General features: G+C 35.3%; 1 protein-coding gene across 4 annotated transcripts in view; it reads right to left on the bottom strand.

Annotated features, from left to right (window-relative positions):
• The window catches only part of LOC118187005 (formin-binding protein 1-like), a 193,108-nt gene that overhangs the window by 74,582 nt on the left and 96,706 nt on the right, over positions 1-21,820 (bottom strand). For 3 of the 4 annotated variants that reach the window (XM_085825908.1, XM_085825907.1, XM_085825906.1), the window contains exon 1: positions 16,593-16,661. The exons of the other annotated variant lie outside the window; for it this stretch is intronic. In XM_085825908.1, coding sequence (XP_085682034.1) covers positions 16,593-16,646 — 54 coding nt within the window. In that variant the 5' untranslated portion in view covers positions 16,647-16,661. Of the gene's footprint in view, positions 1-16,592; positions 16,662-21,820 lie in introns of those variants that run through there. 4 annotated transcript variants of the gene reach the window in all.

Genomic DNA, 21,820 nt, shown 5'->3' on the forward strand with positions numbered 1-21,820 from the left:
AATAAAAGGAAGGCATAATGACAAGTCGAAATAAGAATACAATACTGAACTCCGATAGGGAACTTAATAAAAAACTTAATTCCAAAAGTATAATTTAATAATAACTATTAAAAAAAGAAAGAGGTTGTTCTATAATTATAACATACTGAGCACAGAATATTGTTATTGTCAAGTCGGCATTTAAACATCTATTAAAACTTGATATTTTAGCACGAGTGAACGGAAATCTTGTTTTGGAGATAATTTCATTATAAAAACACGCAATTACAGATAAAAAGATTAAGTAATAATGACTATGCTTACGATGTTACTATACAGATTAAGCTAATTTATTGCAGTACAAGATACAGGTAATTTGTGTGTAACCACTGAATTGCATACAAGCAGGAAAATCATTAATTCCCAACATTTCATTGAAAACTGTTTCATGTTTTCCCAGACATGAATCATCGCGACGCCATCGATTTTGCAATCAATTGCGTGCGGATACATTACATTTTCTCCGACTCTCTCTGTTTTATCTCTCCAGGAGGGTGTAGCAAGTAATACGCTTTTCAATTGGAGAAAACAGTTTCACAAGCAAAATACTAAATAAAGCGCATTTCCTTTTACACAAAAGGAAACGAGAAACACCTTTCCCCTGGTTCAAGACACAAACACCTTTTTTAAGTTATACTAATAATACGATGAGAGCAGAATTTTTAATATATGTCATAAATTAATGCCAAATTAAATTTCCTTGTAATACTGGCAATACAGACAAAATAACGAATGCAGAATATGCTGTTGCCTAATACATTAGGTTACACAGGTACTGGATAATAATAGTAATATTAACAATAAAACTGCAATTGAAAACACTTTTTAAACGGTTTAAAGCGGAAACAAAACATTCAAAGCAATTTCAGTTGAGAAAAATTAATTAATTGAAATTTAAATCTTAAAAAACCCATGGTTTCCAAATGCGGGCGTCAAGGCCCACCATGGTAGCTGAGAAGGTCTATAGAAGTGTTATTAGTCCAAAGAGCAATAAAAAGGCATTCAAAAGTATGAGGACAATAACCTACTAGTCTAAATACTTTTGAAAAAAGCGTTTAAACATTCAGTAGATTATATAAATGTCACAGTCGCGCATCTTTACATGAATCTTACTAAATTAATGAGTCATCCTTTTACATATGTTGGTTCAAGTTGCATGTAGGTTTATATTTCTATTTCAAAGGAACAGAGTTATAAATTATTCGGGATTATGTATTCTATGTATTATCTATTATTATAATAACATATATCTGTTATTAACAGATAATAATAGATATCTATTATAACTAATTATCTATTATTAACAGAGTTATGTATTCTAAAAACATGACTCGCAATGATATCGAGTACGCTCATATAGCATATTTTGTCAGTTTATAGAAACTCTGGTACTTACGTACTATCGCAATCCCCTTAGTAGAAGTCGCCAAACTCTGGCAACCATCAGCATAACAGCTCACAGCTCTTTATGTAACCATATCCACAGTAAGTTTCGATCCAAAAATCATCTTTTCCTTCTGCAAAAAATCGCGAAACCGCGCCAAGATGGTTGCGCTAATACCCCGTAAGCACCGAAAGTCTTTTGTGAGGTACATTGTTACAAATGCTTTGAGAAAATTTTAATTGCTAAAAGTCTGTTTTCGTGTTGGATGTCACCAGTACTAAAGCTTTAATCAAAACAGAATACTACTACTACTAATAATAATAAAAATAATAATAGCAATAATAAGTTTATTCCAAGTAATCTAGTATATTCTCTAATTTCATAATTCTTCCACAGTAAGAATGTAAAATACATAAATAAATAAATAAATTGTCAAAATATCAAGAAATATAGAAATTACAGAGGTTTACTAACAGACCTCTAATTACTGTAATTTAAAGTCGACTTTAAATGCGGTTCCTACAAAACTATACTTCTAGAATTAGTAATATCTTGGAAATTAATGAAATGATAGTTACGAACTCACACTCGTTGAATTTGTGATTAGATTTGGTTTATATGAGTACCGCTAAAAAGTCGAGAGCTATCTGCCAAAGTAGAAAGATGCCTTCGTGGAGGCACACATTACGTACACGGGCACGTACGTTACACATGAAGAAAACGGCCATGCAGCCAGCCCGTTCGCCTGGAATAAAACCCACGTTAAACTACCAGTGTTTAGAGACTTAAATACTCGGTCACTCGAGGACTCGAATTTGTAATTTAATTCTCTACTGAAACTGCAACAAAAGCAAACCATTAATTATTGTTATTAAAGCTAATAAAATGCGGTAAAAATATGTTTCGTTCAAACCGCCATTTTTCACGAAATTTCATTTGAAAGTTTCTAAGCCGAATGGTAACAAGAACAACCTTTATATTTACAAACACTGTTTGGCTTCCTGTTTGAGAATTAACGCAAATCCTACCATCGGTGATCACCTTAATATTCACATAGTCTAGTCTGAAAGCTAAAATAACGATCATTTTGTGTGCTGTGAAACAAAAATGATATGAAACCTGTGTGATTTATCGTGATATAGACTGTGTGATGTGCGGTAGCACGAAAAAGATACCAACATACATCTGCAGAAAAATTAATGTTCAAGTTTATGCTTTGCAACTAGTATAAGATTATTAGAGTATAAGATTATTCTGGCCAATAAAAAGTCTGGCTAGAGTAATTACGTGTAGCATATTTCTGTTGTTTTCTCACTAAGTCCTGATATTACCCACATGGCGGATCTTATCGAATAGTCATAGACAGATGCATTTCGCATAGTCAGGGTAGGTCTTAAAGCATTTGGCACCCTGTGCGAAAATTTTTTCGTTGATCTTCTCTTTCAACCAAAAATGGCGAAATGATAATAAACGTTTCACAAAAAGATATTTTTTGGTGATCTAAAAATATCTTGATTATTCGCCCTGGACGATCGTCCAACCTTAACTTCTTTCCCTTAAAACTGTTACTGGTCCTAGTTCCCAAGCATTTTTAAAACTAGTGGATGATAGATACTGGTTGAAGCAAGACCAGCACCTGTATATCCAAGTAGGCATATTAGATATCGTTGGGCCTCGCTAACTGCTAAACTTCCACCCCGGATGAAATTCCGAGGGAGAAGACCCCAGGTTGCGGAGGGCCTCCCAGCTATTTTCAAATAAAACCAACTTTTCGCGAGGTTTTCGGCTTACCATGTATTCTGAGTGTCGCTTTACCACACAGGCTGCATACGCTTACAAACATCCATGCTGGAATTCAATTGTTGCAGCAATCAGCGTCACTAACCACTATCCTTTCTGTGTGATACCAGTGGATGATAATACAGCTTTGCGATAATCTACCTTACTTTTGATAAACAGCATGTAGGACTATCTGTGGGTCCCAGACTCATTTTCACTAAACTCTCGATGAGGCGTTTGAATTAATAAATTTTAAACCGCTCAAAACGCTATAATCATAAACGTCAAATATATGGAAGAAGGGAAAAAAAAAAAAAAAAAAAAGAAAGAAAGAAAGAAGGTATGCTTTTGTGTTGGTTTTAGATAAACTCGATAACTACCTTTCAGTGGTTATGACAATCAACATGTCGATTCAGCTTTCTTTATCTAAACGCTTGAAAAAAAAAAAAAAAAAAAAAAAAAAGTTTCAGATTTTAAATTATGTTCAAAGAGTTTTTTTTTTTTTTTTTTTTTTTTTTTTTTTTAAAGAAAACCATTTTGTGTGTTACTTTTATTTATGTTCTTTGCGCTTAAACCATAAAATTCAGTTCAATAGCAATGTCGCAAAATAATTTTAAAATGAGCCTATCTTTAGAATTTCCGATACACAGTTCCGCGCGCTTTAGATTAAAAGGTTTTCTTTTCCCCGTAGAGTGTTGCCATTGCTCGGTTTTAAATCGTTCAGTTTGTTACGCAAAAATTCGTTAAAGTTTTACAAAATATGAAATTGATAAGAAAACAAATTTCAAATTTGATCTTCCACATGCCCATATTCGTAGGAGGATTACGTCATTCAAAATTCGATGGCTCTAGGTACCGCTGTTTTATCACAATGCGAGAAATATACGTACATTTATGCAGATTTTTCATCATTTTATTTCTTCAAATATAATGCAGGACTCTAACATTTGGTGGTATTAGTTTGAAAAGTGATTCAACGAAAACAATAGTCCTTCAAAGACAAAACCCCTTCGGACTAATAATAATAAATAAGTAATGATTGTGGTTTTTCTTTTCTTTCTTGCCTCTACTCCTTTATTTGATCTCCCCACTTTCTTTTAACATTCGATTGAAAAATTATGAAGATAAAAACACATGCAAAGGCAGGATATGATGATAATTTGCAAGAAACTCGTTACATCTTCATTCCTTTAGCGAAAATACGTAACTTCTCATTATGAGAACATATTTAATATACGCCACTGCTTTATATAAAGCCTTCCTCATAAATAACTCGCATTACCCTGGCAAACAGCAATTCGTTTTGATATGCGAAACTAATCTCATAATATGAGTCTTCCATACAAACGTCACATCTTACTCATAATACTTAGTCTTCATTCACAAGAACGAGCGATGTAGAACGAAACGTAAATGATACCAGGGAAAATGTATTCTCAGAATTACAGCGGAATACGAAGATTACGGAAATGACGCGCAACATAATAGATAAAACCAACTAACACCTCTTCGACGCAATCTATCTACTCCGAAACACCCATTTATTTTATTTTGTTCTGTTTTATTTACCTGCGCGTTCGTTACGGTTTTGCCAAGTCAAGCGTAGCCCGGCAATTACGAAACAGAGCTTGTTGAATCACTGGAACCTGACAGTGGAACTGCCGCAAAGGTATCGTATATCCAAAGCACTGTAATTCCGCAGAAACTTTCCTCCACAGCAGAAAAAGATAATGATTTCCGAAGAAGCTTTATCTACGCTTAGATATAAAACCTCGCTTTTAATATTCTAACCAAATTTTCTACCTTAATACTGCTACCGTGGTGGATATTGATGAACTACCGTTGATACTTGGAAAAGACTACCATTTTACAGCGCTTGGGGAGTGAATAATAAATTATCTTGCTAAATTGCGATTTTTAGCCCAAAGGATTAATTTGCCCAGAAGGGCTATTAATTTAGGCTATTGGCATTTTGCGTCGGTTCATTGTAAATCTCGGTTCACTTTTCAGATTGTTGCTACCCAATATTACAGCCCTGCACTATATTTAAAAGAAATAAAATAACGAAGAATCTGCATAAATGTATGTACGTTTCTCGCACTGTGATAAAACAACGGCACTTAGAGCCATCCGATTCTGAATAACGTACGTCTCCACCCGAATATGGACATCTGAAAGCCATAATTTGGAATTCGTTTTATTATCTATTTCATATTTTGTAAAGCATTTATGAGTCTTAAGAAACTCAACGATTTCAAAGCGAGCAATAGCAACACTGTACAGGGGGGAAAAAAATCTCCAGCGCGAGAGACTGTATATCGGAAATTCTAAAGATATGCTGTTTTAAAATTATTTTGTAATACTGCTGTTGAGTTGAATTTTATGGTTTAAATGCGAAGAACATGATATTTAATAAATACAGGCAACACACAAAACGTTACAAATAACCCCTTTGGGCATAATATAAAATCTGAAAACTTCCAGATTTTTTTCTGTTTTTTAATTTTTCATTTGATTCTCTTGACACTTCAACCATTTCTTTTCCTAACAACTACCAAATTTAGAATATTGTTGGCAGCACAATTTAAAGATTTACTGCTAGAACAAGCGAATATAAAAATCATTTTAAAAGAACTAAAATTTTCTTAGTTCTCTACTATACAAGATTGCCAATCATGTTTGCCTTGTATAAGTAAACCAAAATAAATTAATAATTGTTTTTCAGTGGGTTTGGAAAGCTGTTACTGTTTACATTTGCGGTTTTGTCAGGTAGAAATAAAAATCTTTTATTTTGTTATTTTCATCACGGTAGCTAATTGGATCGTCTTTAAAAAATAATTTTGTAATAATAAAATTGTAAAAAATAATGTTGCAACGTTTCACAACTGATATTTTTACCATTAGTGTAACAAATAAAAATATGTTTCTAAAATCAGAAATTTTGCAGTTGCCGTACTGTATAATTCTAATTCTTGTATAGAAATATAGTATATTTCTGCATCAAAAATAAAATTTAAACGTAATTATGAAATTTTTTAATGCTATATAGCTAAATTACAATTCTTTTTAGATATTTCCTGTTTAAATTTTATTCAAATATTAATATAGTTTTTAATATATTATTTCCTTATTTATATTATTCTGCAATTAAAAAAAAAAAAAAAAAAATGCCTAAAACAAATGGACTAGCTTTCGAAACTATGTCGTCAACAGGCTGTGCTTTGATTTTATTTAACTGAAGTGGTTTAATTTTATCAGTTGACAATAGTACATATTATTATTTATGAAGATCCCGTTTATGTTCTTTGACTGTATTCTAAAGTTTTAAGAAAGGAAATAAATAAAGTTTTTAAAAAGTGACCCCCCTTCCCATTCATAATTAAGTTGAGTGATGCAGCTTATCACGAAATCACAGGAAAAACTAAATAAATAGAACTACACTGCTCAAAACGGTTCCGGGATATTAGGAAATGTTTTACTTACTAATATATGATATACAGGTGTTGTAAGATATGAGAAAAGAAGCAGCAACGAGCAAGGAATAATTAAATTTTATTTACAATATTTGTTGCTAAACAAAACAAATATATATATATATATATATATAAATCACAATTTGTGCATATTGCGCAAACAAACAAAAAAAGAAAGGGGGGAAGTGAATTCTCGGAAAAAACAAATGAGTTTCAATAACTTCCCTCTGGCCGAAAGCAATGCCGCACACCTACAACGCATGGAATCAATAACGTTATCAATGAGTAAGTGGGGTATTCTGTTCTACTTCTGTAGAATAGAGCTTTTCGACTGCTGAATTGTTTCTGGGGGTGATAAGTAACTAACAATCCTTCTTCCTATAATGTCCTAAACATGTTGTGTGGGGTTCACATCTGGAGAACATGACGGCCAATCCATTCGAAGAATTCCTTCGTCGAAAAGGAAATTGTCCATTAGCTAAGTACGATGTGGCCTGGCGTTATCATCCACGAAGATGGATTCATCCCCGACTGCTGCGGCGTAAAGGGCCACAATGGGTCTGGGGATCTCATTCCTATATTGAGCCGTTAGCGCTCCGTTTCTGATAATGTGCAGGTCGGCGAGGCCAAAGAAATATCGGCCCAGAGCATCACTCCGCCTTCGCTAAATCGGATATTTCATACATATATGCAGGAGTATTCCCTGTACCAGGTTCTCTCATGATGAGAATCCGCCTGTTGTCAGGTTGTACACTAAAGCGGAACTCATTCGTGAAGAGCACGAACTCCACAGATCTCATCCTCATCTGAGATGCTCCTGTACCCACTTTATGGGGGGCAGCACGGTGGTCCTGTGTCAAGCAAACACAAACCATAGGTCTGCGAGTATACAAACCCATATGGTGGAGTCGGTTTCGAACAGTTTGAGCAGAAACTCTGGTATCAGCAGCCGTCTGAATGTGCTGTTGCAAGAAAGTGGGGTTTAAAGTGCGGTTTCTTCTAGTCGTTAGTGTTAAATACCGATCCCCATTTTGCGTTGTTGCAGGCTTATTACGACCGTTTCTCGATCTTCCGCGAGCATTTCCAGTTTCAAAAAACCTATTCCTGGAATGACACTTTAAGAAACCCCTAATGCTTCTACTACAACGAATTGCGTTTGATCTGCCTTTAAACGATCGATGACCCTCCAGGCTACCGATTCAGCTAAGTCATCTTACTGAAACACAGTATTTACTGTTATAAAACATTCAACGCGTTCAGTTATTTTTAATCTCCTCCTACAGATGAAATGTTGCAGCTCGCTTTTCATGCCTTATCTAAAACGGGTAGTTTTTGATGTCACAGCAAAATTTGCATATTCCAACTTTGTAAACGTTATAATTTTCCTTTTTAACTTCTTCCATTTTATTTTTGTCAAAAAAAGTTTTCGATTACATGATTATTTCATACCGAACTCACAATATCCCCTAACTGCTTTGAGCAGTGTAAGTACTATTACTAGTGGACTCGAAATTTAAACAGAAAAGCCTTTTATTGCTACTTGTAATACTATCTGTAGATATAGAAACCTGTTAAGTCGGTAATAAATATTTTCCTGATAATACATCCTTTCAGAAATTTTTTAATGTTCAATACAACAGAATATAAAAAAATTACTACGCTAAAATCCATAATTACACATTCACCGAAAAGAAACATACATTAAAAAAAGGCAAAATAAAACAGCGAATGCAGACGAGACCAGGATGATTTCACCTTTTACAGCAGACGAATAAGGAACATCCCTGTAGGTTACGGTCAAGAATCCGGATGCCGCTTGACAAGGCGGTTTCATGTTGACGTCATAAGCCGACGACGATGCATTTAAAAGGGGAGGAAAAGCGTGGTTCTTTAAAAAAAAAAAAAATAAAAAAAAAAAAAAAAATAAAGAAGAAATTTTCTGAGGGAAATTAAATTCTTCACACAGCGTGATAGAATTTTTTGCGTGTCGAAATACACAACAGGGGTTCTACAACAGAATTTAGAAAATATTCGAGAAGTCTAAAAAAGCAGAAAGCGTTTACATTACACAAAATAGTTTTAAAACTAAAAACACCAAGTCACGGATAAATTACTACGTGAATATTCTAACTCTTCATATACAAGAGGAAATTAGAAATGCTCCACATAAATGCAAACTTTTGCTTCTTAAAATTACCTTGAACCATGCAAACGTTTTACGTGATCAAGTTATATTACAAGTAAGCATATTATTTAAGACACAATAACACGCCGAATAAATACTAATTCAGAAGTCAAACAACAACAACAAAAAAAAAAAAAAAAAAAAAAAAAAAAATGTAATACTATCTGTAGATATAGAAACCTGTTAAGTCCATCTTTTCAGAAATTTTTTAATTTTGTAAATATAACGCTGATTTTTGTTGTTTGACTTCTGAATAAGCATATTATTTTTTTCGGAATTCAAACACAAACGATATTGCTAACGGTGTCCTAAACGACCGCTTACAAATTTTACGTGCTTGTCTGTTATGACTAAAAAAAATTTATGTAGGAAGATGTGCGTGAAAATTAAATCATGCGGTGCTATAGCAAGATGATCGACACGCAAAAAAAGGGAGTAGACAGAAAAAAAAAAAAAAAAAAAAAAACAATTTTGATGAAGGAAGTAATTTTGATTACAGAAGATGTTCATCCTTTTATCCACTGCAACATCGACGCATGGATTCACGGACTCGTTCAAACTGGGCAGCTGTATCACGAACATGAGCCGCCGCTTCCACGATCCTAGAGATGAGGTCGATGTCAGTTGTTACGAGTATCTCGTACACCAGGGATATCATGCACCCCCACAAGAAGAAATCCATGGAAGAGGGTGGTTAGGACATCCTGATGGCCATGCGACTGGTCCTCCTCTGCCGATCCAGCAATGAGGATAGGTTCTATCGACGAAATGTCACCCATTCACGTTGGAATGTGCGGGCGCCCCATCATACTGAAAATAGATGAGTTGGCTAGAACGACATCCTGTCGGTAAGATCTCTTCTAAAAAACGCGCCAAGTACGCCAGTCAAGGCATTAAAGCAGTGTGTGAGGACCAATTAAAAAGTCACCGATAATACCAGGTCACATGTTTACGGTGAAGTACTGTTCGTTTGCATCAGGACGTGTATTTCTGGGATTGTTATGTTATGTTGTTAGTTGCACATTATGCAAATTATGGGAGTTCAAGACACTGACCCGTGAAAAAGTCACTTCATCGGTTAACAGAATGCACGATGGAAAATCTGGATATATATTACGTTCATGCAAATATCAACGTGCGAATGCAACACATTGGGTAATCTACTTCGCTCAATGCCTGTGGCCTCTGGATGTGGTGGAAGTGTAGCGTGTCCTCGCGCAATATACGCATAACACCCTGGAGCGAAGTACATCAAAGTTGTGTTCGATTGTTCTGATACTCATCCCTGGTCAAATTCCCGTAACAGTCTCCTGTATGACAGGTGTGCACGTAGTATGTTGTCGACTGATGTGCCTGCTTACTCGGAAAGCTCCACACTCAATCAGCAGGTCATTTGTCCAACCGATGGATGATTTGGCAGACATCTGCTTGGGAAGGGCTCTCGGTACATGTGTCTCGCCATTTCTATAGACGTAATTAGACGTATATAATATACCCATAGATGAAATGCATATCGGCCAGTTCCTCGTTACTGAACCGAACCACTATTCTCCTGAAATGATGTCCAGACAGACTCATCAACGCATAATTAAAAACACAATTCTGGAGAAGTTTAATATTAATTTATTTTTTCCGCGATTTAGGTTCTGAAACACTCCCAACGGAAATAATCTCTCCAATTAAAGAAAACGAAAGATTCTTTAAAAATTAAAATTTTTAAAAATATGTTCCAATATAACTAAAAAGGTGCCTACTGAGATGTAATGTGAATGAATTCGATACACATCCTCTTTTTTAAACACAAAACTTATATTACGTAGTTGCACAATATATAAGTATAAACAAGAAAAAGGACATATAAAACTTGTAAGATGCGAGAACAGAACAAAAATAATGAAAAATGCACAGCATTCTAAGTGCCCTGCGAAAGTGATCGTCTGAGTCCGACAATTCAACTGTTTGTTTTTGGAATTAATGGTCTTTGACTTAGTGCCAAAAGCGAAACAAAGTCAGGTTTAGTTGTTCTGTTCCGGTGCACCGGAACAGTGCCTTCAAAATATCCATACTAGTTATCGCAGTATGAAATAATGGAGCATTATACTTGAAGAAATTCCACTACAGAATCAGAGTCGTTAAATCATGAAAGTGCTATTAGGCAGGATTGTTTAGCTATGGCTAAGTGTAGCAGGGTTTATCTATCAGTATTGAGGGGTGTTTTCGTGGCGGATTTTTATAAAGGTTACCTAATTAAGACAAAATATACAAGAGTTCTGTGGCAAAGGAAAGGAAGCTTTTTTGGAAGAATTTTTAAGGAAAATTGGTTAGTGTTTTAAGCTGTTTCTCCAAGAATATAAACCGAAAAGAACTATTAATACTGAGTAATCTTACCAATGGCCATTGATGTGCATGACGTCAAGGAAAAGTGGCTCGCATTTACGATATACATAACCAGAATTAGATTTAGACTTGATAGGGCCCTAAGTTATTTGAGATATGGGGTCCTTTATATGTCTGTTATAATATATTTGAATACTATTTATATTATATTTTAATTTTTAGGAGGCTCCCCAGAAAGCGGGGGCCCTAAGCGATAGCTTGTGTAGCTTATACGTAAATCCAGCTCTGTACATGACGAACACCGCCAAAATCCTTTGCAGCCAGATTATTTAACAGTTAAGAATCAATAAGAGTGAATTAAAAATGCTAGGCTCAAAACTACTCGAACACCACAAACACAGGAGTGATTTAAGTAGTGTTTTAAAAATACTCAGTATAAAAGTAAAAATGAGAGCTTACTGGCTTAACACTGCTTCGGTGCGCTTTCTATTAAGAAAGGGCATACTTGGTTTAAAACTATACATATGGATGGGAACGGGGTGGGACTAAAGTCATTGAAAAATAAAGAATTATTTACGGATATGTATATACGTTGCTTAAATTAAAAACATATAAATCATAAAATTACAAGCATGCACATAATATTGATATCTTTTCAATGCATTCCCAACATTTATTTATCTAAAAACGGCAAGGAACCCCTTTCTTCCAAATATTGTTTTACAGGTTCACCGATTGAGAAATTGAAGAAGTTTGAAAACAGTGATTTAAGCTAAGTAAGGCAACTTCTGGAATAACAGCTTAATTATACGTCACAAAATAACATATTTCTCGCCGTTACTGCCCAAATGGACCGTATACTCTGTTTACTAAGAATAGTTTTATGCTAAATGATATTCTACCAAGAAAAGTGAGCACTCTATACCAAGATTTCTCACATGTCCCACTAACGGTACATTACATGAGTTTGGTGGTACAATTTTTTACACAAGAGCATTAAAAGAAAGTTTAAAATGAATGTATCATAGCATCTCTTTGGCACATACATTTTTTATTCTTAATTATGTGGCACCAAATAAGAATATGAGCCAGAATAGGGGTGAGAACATTGTATGACGTCTTTGTACGATCTATTAAATTACAAATATATATTTGCTGCACTTCATTTAAACGTATTTCCTCGAATTTAATTACAGATATATTTCTCATTTAATGAATTGAGTTCTCATTTCGCAGCAAAGCAAAAATACATCAAAACTCAAAACATCTTCATTATAAATCGTAAAACACAGAAAAATCTAAAAGAACAAATACCGTTAAAACAATTTATGCAATTAAAATTAGAATTTCTGGGCCAAAACAAGCAATTCGGCCAACGGGCAGGAAGACCAAAGTTTCTGAGCGCAAAATTGAAAATTAACTTTCGATCCCACTGGGCAAAACGACATTGAAGTTGGTACACCAACTGAACCTAATTCAATATTCTATTAAGAGTTTCAATGTAAACAGATGGCGGCCTCTTACGCCTAGCGCCACTTAAACTTTTAAATTGTTGATAATCCTACAACACGCAGATTAATTAAAGGCATAAAAATCTTAACCGGAATATAAGAATAACATAAATTCAATCACTTTTAAAGCTAAAAATGAACAATTTGCGAACATATAGGAATAAAAAAAACTGAGTGGTAACAGAGCATATGTTAATTAATCTAAAATTGGTTTACTCCCCTAGAAGAGTCAAATAATTTCCGTTTAATAGCAATAAGTTTACAAGAACATGTCCCCGTGTTATCGACCTCTAGTTGAAAACATGACGGCATTCGTGAAACAAGTGAAGAACACGATATTATTCTGAAGAAAAAAAAATCTGAAAGCTTTCAGATGTTACATTACGCCCATAGGCGTTTTTTTTTTTTTTTTAACGTTTTCTGTGTTACCTTTATTTATTAAATATCATGTTCTTCGCATTTAAAACATAAACTTCAGTTCAACAGTCGCGCAAAATATTTTTAAAATGGTTGGTTTGGTTTATTAAATTACGGCAAAGCACTCGAGGGCTATCTGCCTTAAGAGAGGGATGCCTTCGTGGAGGACTTTTTAAGGGAAACTGGCTCGTATACACGTTACACATGGGGAAAACCACGAAAACATCCATGCAGCCAGCCCGTTCGAGGGATTCGAACCTCCACAGTCTCGCGCGCTGGAGATAAAAATGTTTTCTTTTTTCCAATACAGTGTTGCCATTGCTCGCTTTGAAATCATTGAGTTTATTAATCGAAAATTCGTTAAAATGTTACAAAATATGAAATCGATAACAAATAAATTCAAAATCCGGGCCTCCAGATGCCCATATTCGGATGGAAACGTACGTTATTCAAAATTGGATGGCTCTGTGTACCGTTGTTTTATCACAATGCGAGAAACATACATACATTTATGCAGATTCTTCATTATTAAATTTATTTAAACATAACGCAGGACGATGATATTTGGTGGCAACAGTTTGAAAAGTGATACGGTCATTTACAGTGAATCGACGCAAAATCGCAAAACGAATTAATAGCACTTCTGAGCTAAAAAATTATGAGATTTTTTCTACGAAGCTGAAGTTTTCTGGGAGGTGCTATTAATTTGTTCGAAGAGTAGAATGAGCAACACGAAGCTCGAATACGTAACTTTTTACTATAGGGTTTGAATTTACAAGACTTAACATATTTAAAAAGGATGAATGCACCCTGGCCGCTAACCGACGAGGAAATCAGAGCATTTCTAGATTTTGCTCAGATTCTTTTTTTAGCAGTGATTTTTCAACGGATATGGTTTACAAAGATTTGGTTGAAGAACTTGTCATTGATGGTCCATCAACTACGCAAATAGGTTATGAGTCTTCCGAAATGGTGAGTCACGCTTTCTTGTAAATATTTTACTATATTGCTCATAATTTAGATACACTGTATTCGGATTTAAATAGCATTTACCTATGATGCGGAAAAATAATGTGTTCATCTAATTTGTAATTTCATTGGTTACAGTGATTTTTATATAACAATTTTTAATTTAATACTGTTACGGCTTTTGTATTTAGTTTGCTATTTTTTAGTAGAGTTGTAATTGTTTCATTTCCCCGTGCAATGCTGCGCGAGACAAGTTTTAAGAGAAAGCTACGCCGAAAAGTAAAAATATATTAGTACGCGCATTTAACATTTAATAAATAGATATCTCGTAATTGTACTCTTTTCCTTTGCAAAAACCTCGAGAAAATATAAATTACCAGAATGTTCTCGTACACGATTAAAACGCTTTAAAAAGCCGGGCAGAAACATCTGAGTTCAGTTGTTTACTTGTTCTTGTTGATTGTAGGGAATTCGCGGTGGGATCGGATTAGCTTTCTCTGCTTTGAATTGTGTTCTACTTAACGTTTTAGTAGTTTAAAATATAACAATTGTGAGATATTGTAATGTTGTACGGGTATCTTTGAGAAAATGTCAGCATTTTGTTTTATTTCTTGGAATAAGAATAAATTTTATTAACTTTTTATCGACTTACGCATTCAATTCATTACGAAACCGTACGCACGCAATACTTTTTGGTGTCAGAAGTGGGATTTTTTTAATGTCAAATAAGAACAAATAAGGCAGTTGATGATTGCATTTGCTGCATTCCAAGAAGAAATGGTACGGGCCTTCAGCTCAGAAGAGATGAAATGGGACAAGTGTCCGTTAAAGAAGAGATGGAGGAAAGATTGAAGCTGGTCAAGAAACGATTGAAACAGGAGAAGAAGAGATGAAAAGAGAAACTACCTGCATAATAGAAAATAAACTGTAGGCTATGGAAGGCCTAATATTTATTTTCTGGAAAATAAAGTTGGGCAAATTCAAGAAAAAGTTTCCTCTGTCAAAGAACAAATAAAAGAGAGAGTTTGGGGCCGTAGAACAATAAATTGATTATAGAGTTTCTTCTGTAAAAGATCAAATTTCTTCTGTAAAATAGAGTTTTTTCTGTAAAAGATTAAATCGATTATACAGTTTCTTCTGTAAAAGAAGAAATAGTTTCTGCTTTGGAACACCGAATAGAAGGAAGAGTTTCTGCTGTCCATCAACAAATTGATGACAGGGATTCTGCTGCTATCGCTAAAGAAGTTGACACCCTAAGGCCCATATCACACGGCATTTGTTTCACACGAACAACTGTTTCAGACAGTTTTTCTGCCTGGTTTACTATTGAAAGAAAGACGTGCGACTTTTTCCTTCCTTCTCAAAAAAATTGTAAGTTGTTTGTTTTCAACCAATCAGCTATCAGTTCCGAATGCTAACAGCTTGTTTGTAATTGGGGAACCAGTTTTCCCTGTGTTAATCCCAAAGCTATCTATGGTGATTGGCTGTTGTGACAAAGCAGAAAAATTGTTCCAAACAGTTGTTCGTCCGAAACAAACCGACGTGTGATAGCAGCCTAAAGAAGTGCATAGCGACAGCTGGAAACAATTTTGAAGGTTTTAAATTTCTACCTAAAAGTTCTGAAGTTCCGCTGCAACGTTAATTTATGATGGAATAATATTTTACCTCCCTCCTGTTTGGTATTGTTATTTCGAACAGCTCGAGCAAAATACATGATTGTATGTTGCGTACCTCTAACTTCTGGGATTTCATTCTTAAATTTCGAGTGCGCTAATTTAGAGTAAGCATTTTAGGATTATTTTACTATGTCGGGTTTACCTCGTAACCAAGGCAATGACAGCTGCAGTAGATAGTCGACAACTTCAATTTATTTTTTCCACTTAATCTCCGTTTAGCATGTTTTGCTTCGAGAAAAGCATACGATTGAAAGCCGAATTAAACTATAGTCAGAAACTGAGAAAATAAATGCTGTGCGGTGATGATGACACGTGAATGTAATGAGAGTAGGGTGACAAGATCTTGAGATGCTAATTTTAAAGTAACAGACTACAGCAGGCTTGTCCGTAATTGTTTAATTGAAACCTGTTCCCACGTATTAAACCGGAATTCGAATTAGAAAGATTGGATTACCTTACCCCCTTTTTTAAATGTTCTTTCTTTAAAAGATCTAAAAGTATCCAGATCGCTAATTTTAATTTTTAATTTATTAAGAAAAACTGAGTAAGAATAAAAAAGAATGCAGGAAATATGAAAAAGTATGGTAAAAGGAAGATACTCGTCTCAGATTCATATACAAGAGTAGCTCAAGCCCTTCGATATTCAATAAGCAACAAATACAAAAAGTAAGCAAAAATTGTGCAAATTTCGCATTTAAACATTCAGAACGACAATTTTCGGTACCACGTAAAAACTTACAAGAAGCAAGAGAATAAACATAAAAAGGACGGCTCATGATAACGTAAAAACAAAACAAAACAAAACAAAAAAAGATTTCTTACTTTGCACTCACGATAATTTTGCATGAGAAATCTCAGAATTATTCCAAAATACATTGCTCATATAGGTGTAATTCTGAAGATTTAAAGCGCTGAATCTAAACACATATACGATATTCAAATCCGAAAATGAAGATACTAAATAACCAGCTTTAACAATATTGTACTGACCAGATTCAAAAGCGATAAACCGCTAGAACTGTTATCAGTAGAAATGATAAAAGAATCTGAAACATAGGTTTAGAACGTTTCTTTTTCTCTCCTCTCCTCCCCCTTAGGCCGAACACTTGCACGAAAGCAGGTTTAGAATGTTAATCAGTTGAACGGTTCAGTGTACAATTCTCGAAATCTCGATGGCGCAATCGATGGAACACTTTCGTACGAACCTCAGAATTACGAGTTCAACGGTCAGCGGCGAAATCTTTAAAAAAACCTTCCTACATTTTCTGTGGCGGGGAACACGTAAGCAGTTATCGTGGGTGTACCCTGACTGCAAATGTGTTCGCCAGTCTGGTGATTCTAGCTGTTCTGCTGCCATCCATGAACGGCGTTCAAGAGGTCGCTTTTCAAGAGGATAACCCTCGCCCTAACACCGCTGTTGTAACCCAAAATGGTCCACAAAGTGTCGACGTGTTGCCTTGGCCAGCTAGATCACAAGATCTTTCTCCAATCGAGCACATATGGGGCATCACTCCAGCGTCAACCACAACCAGCATTAACCTTCCCTGTAATGACCGACCAAGTGCAACAGGCATGAAACGCCATCCCTTCAAACTGACATCTGGTGCTTTTACGACACAATGCATGTTTGTTTGCATGCTTGCATTCAAAATTCTGGCGGTTACATCGGTTATTAATGAACTAGCATTTCACATTTGAAATCATTCTTCTCGCGTTTGTATATGATCTTGAAAATTTAATCAATTAAATATCTTACCTTGTAGAGACATTAGGCTATTTTGAAGCAGGAGATGTGAAAAATGAGCAATACCTCGCCGGGACTCAAACCACGGACATCTGGAATTCGCGTCCAGCGTGCTGACCACTACACCACGAAGGAATGCTACGTAGGCGGAATAAATACCTTATATATACTCCCTTTTAAAGAGCGACTAAGATTTTAGGGGACCCAATCACAAAATCCTGGTGGTGGAGAATCATCATACACCACTTTTTAGTTCAGGCGCCACTGTAGAGACATTAGGTTATTCTGGAAGTAGGAAAAATGAGCAAAGCCTTCACCGGGACTTAAACCACGGGCCCCTCGAATACGCGCCGAGCATGCAGATCACTACACCACTAAGGCATGCTAAGAAGGCGGGAGAAATACCTTATATATTCCCCCTTTTAAAGGACGACTGGGGTTTTAGGAGACCCAATCGCCAAATCCTGGAGGATCATCATCATCCACCACCCTTTCTAGTTCGGGCGCCACTGTAGAGACATAAGGCATTTTTTTTAAAGTAGGAGCTGAGAAAAATTAGCAATGCCCTCGCCGGGACTCGAACCACGGACCTCTCGAATACGCGCCGAGCGTGCAAACCACTACACTACGAAGGCATGATGAGAAGGCGGGAGAAATAACTTATAACCTAAACAAATATATTGCTGAAATTTCATTGTTCAGCATTAATTTTTTCAGTTGGGATTTTTTTTTTTTTTTTTTGGAGGGGGGGATTTTCCGTTAGTGTATTTTCAACGATTTTTGTGTTTTCGTAGTTCTCCCTTTTAAATTTGAACTTTTGGACTCTATTCTTCACTGCCGCCAGTACTTAGGACCTTAGTTATCTTGTAGAATTAAATCGGAACTTTCAAATTTGTTCTGCAAGGGGTAAGGTTTCGTGCCTGGGCACCGTTTGATCAACTTAAATTTAAGTTTGTACAATTTTCGATATGGCCCAAATGCAGATTGATTCAAGAAAATGTTAACACAATGGTGAACAGAAAATAAACTGGCTATACTTTGATTAGACAATATAGCTTATTGCACACAATATAGCACTCACATATTCTCCACGCATTTGCCATCACCGTCTACACATTTTTGGAACCTGTCCTGTACACTGCATGGGAGCATACGCTTGATGGTATAATGTTCTATGAGAGCTTTAACTTTTTCACTAAGATCGCCAACATTACACAGTTTCGTTGCATAGACACTCTTTCCCCCATTTCCTACACCAAAAATCACATGATGTGAAATCAGGCGAATGCGGTGGCTAGAGGAACAGTACTTCTATACCTATCAATTGCTCATCTGCTTTTCTTAAATAAATAATATATTTTTTCGGGAAGCTTTTAACATAGATGCAGATTTCACGCTTCATTAATTCTTGAAGTATCTTTTGATTTTAAGCGTTCAACAAAGCGATAAAAACGCAACTGGTAAGTAACTTGTAGAGATTTTAGGTACTTTTTGGAAGCAAGAGAGATTGAAAAATGAGCAACGCCTTCACCGGGAATCGAGCCCCGGGCCTCTGGAATATGCGCCCAGCGTGCAGACCACCACACCACGAAGGCATGCTAGAAAGGCTGGAGAAATACCTTATAAACCAAGCACATTAAAATATAGCAGGAATGAAGCGTCTGTCAATCCCAGTTCAATGAGATATATTTGTTACCTCTTCCTTTCTTTCCCCTCGTATCTTAATTTACGATTTCTAAATGTTACAGATACAAACTTTCGGAAAAATTATTTTTTACTTTCGGGAATTTACTTTCGGAAAATTTTTTAAAAATTCAATGAAAAGATCGATGAATAAGTTGTAAGAATAAATGACTCCCAAGCGAAGCTATAGGTTGTACAAATGAAATATTTCACATGAATATTAACACGGATAAGAATGGGTTAGGCCTATGTTCTACAGAAGCTGGAGTTCCGTGAGTCAATTCCCAGGGTTCCACAAATCAAAATAAAAAATCAGAAAAAAAAAATTACGAAGCACTTACACTAGTTAACTAATGTCTATTAACTAAAAAATACAAAGATTCATTTAGTTTTAGATTAGTTTTAAATCTTAATACGTAATCATACGTCAAAGAGAATGTCGTGCCACGCTCTGCAAAACTAAACAGTTTTTTAAGCAAAATGAATTGAATTTAGACGGTAGTGATAAAAACTGCAGAAAGGAGAATCTTTTTCAATTGAAGAAAACCATAAAAGAATATTTTTCAACAAAGCCCAGTTGGATAAAAAAATCTGTTCGAATACTACGATAAGGAAACATCTTATCGGCAAATCAAGAGATTAGATATTAAAATCAAAATTAAAGCAAGAGTAACTCCTAAATTCTTGATTGTAGATTCATGAAATAGAAGAAGAGGATTCTAGAAGTTTCTCACAGAGCTATAACCATTTTAATGCCATTCGGAACAACATATTTAAGTTCAAAATCTTCCTCAACGTATATGGTAACAAAAAATATACAAACATATTAAATACAGAGCGTGAAAGGTGAGTGCGGATATCATAAATAGAGCTTCATATCGAAAATCTGTAAAAAAAAAAAAAAAAAAAAAAAAAAAAAAAAAAAAAAAAAATGCAAGCAGAGGGCCGTCACCATATATAATGCAAGACACTCGAAGCCCGTGTTAATGCTATTAATGAGTAAATTACAGCAACGTTATGTTAAAATATTTTAATTAAAATACAACGCTTTTCTTTAATTTTCTTTACATAAAGTACCTGTAATTGTACATATTGATCTACTTTAAATATTATTTTATGATCTATTTTTCTAACGGAGAGATGGGGTTTCCCGAAAAAAACTTTACAGTTCTAAAGGTTCCACGAGATGACAAAATTTGAAGACCACTGGGTTATATTCGAATATGGCGGCATATTCGAATGTTCGCCATATTCGAATATGGTAAAGCCCAGAAGGGTTACTGGCCTAAGGGAAGGGATGCTTTCCTGGAGCGCTTTTTAAGCGGCACTGTCTCGTACTCACGTTACACATGAGAAAAAGCAAGAACACTAACCAAGTCACCACCAAGTACGTCTGGGATAGAATTCATTAAATATTCAACGTTCTTAACCACCACTCGGCTTATGGTGGGCCCATGAACAGGAATGAATCCGGACAGAGATGAAACACTATATAAATGAGAAACATATAAACGATACTTAAACGATACGATTTTATTTACACCAGAGAAAGGGAATATGAATACTCTTAACGGCCCTTAGCGGATTAAATTTAAATCTACATAAAATAAATGTAGAAAGCAAGAGAAACTCGATATGAATCGGGATTATTCAAAGTGCGCTGCTTAACCTCCATTCTAGAAGATATTAAAAAAGAAAAGCCCATTAGATGATATGACAGATACCAACTGCTGATATTACTGATTCATATCTCAAATATGTCTGCGGATACCTGTACAGAAACTGTATACGTACAAATAGGAACTCAAAGTGAAATCTACTTTAAAAAAAAATGGTGTCGAGTTATTTGGCGAAAGAAGGTTCATAGCATTACTAGAGAGGCAGATTTAAGGCTGACCGATCAATTGGAAATGAACAATCGATGTCATCGCCGGCTTTGACACAGACAATGGAAAACAAAGAACTCCAGTGCTAATAAGAACAATTGCGAGACAACGCTGAAATCGTTTAAAGGAAGGAAGCATGTAATGTTTCCTGACAATATATACTCAAATTTAAAGACTCATTATGCAAGCTACGGAGGGATATGATAAAAGTATTTGCTAATAAACGCATTATGAAAGGCCAAAAAGTCGCCTTTTAAATGCGGGTATGAAAGGCAAAAGTAATGCAAAGAATTTCTAGATTTCCTCAGGCTATAAATTCCGTTTGAAGAAAATAAAATTACCTTAAAAAGGCGGTAAGAAACGCATACAAGATATGCATCTATTTAAACTCGATAAAGGAAATATTACAAATAGTATACATAAACAAAACACGTTTTTAAAATAGCCTATTTGTATTTTTCAGATGTGGAATGGAAAGCGTGAGAAGTTAAAAATTTCCGAAGAGGTTACAGTTTTTATTTTATGTTAGTTCCTTTTACATGCAATGAACTCCCCCCCCCACACAAATGACGGGCAATTGCCTATGCCGGCTCCTAAGCTCATGTGGTGGTCTCTTTATTATGGAGGCACCTAATAGGCCTCCTATGAAGGGACATACAATTTTTACATCCATGCCTTCTCCGGGATTCGAACCCGGGTCCTTCGGTATCGCAGCCAGCCTCCATTAACCACTATAC

This window comes from Stegodyphus dumicola, chromosome 10 (genome assembly GCF_044657685.1).
Source record: "Stegodyphus dumicola isolate Sdum_Otavi_A_Nest chromosome 10, ASM4465768v1".
Taxonomy (NCBI): Eukaryota; Metazoa; Arthropoda; class Arachnida; order Araneae; family Eresidae; genus Stegodyphus; species Stegodyphus dumicola.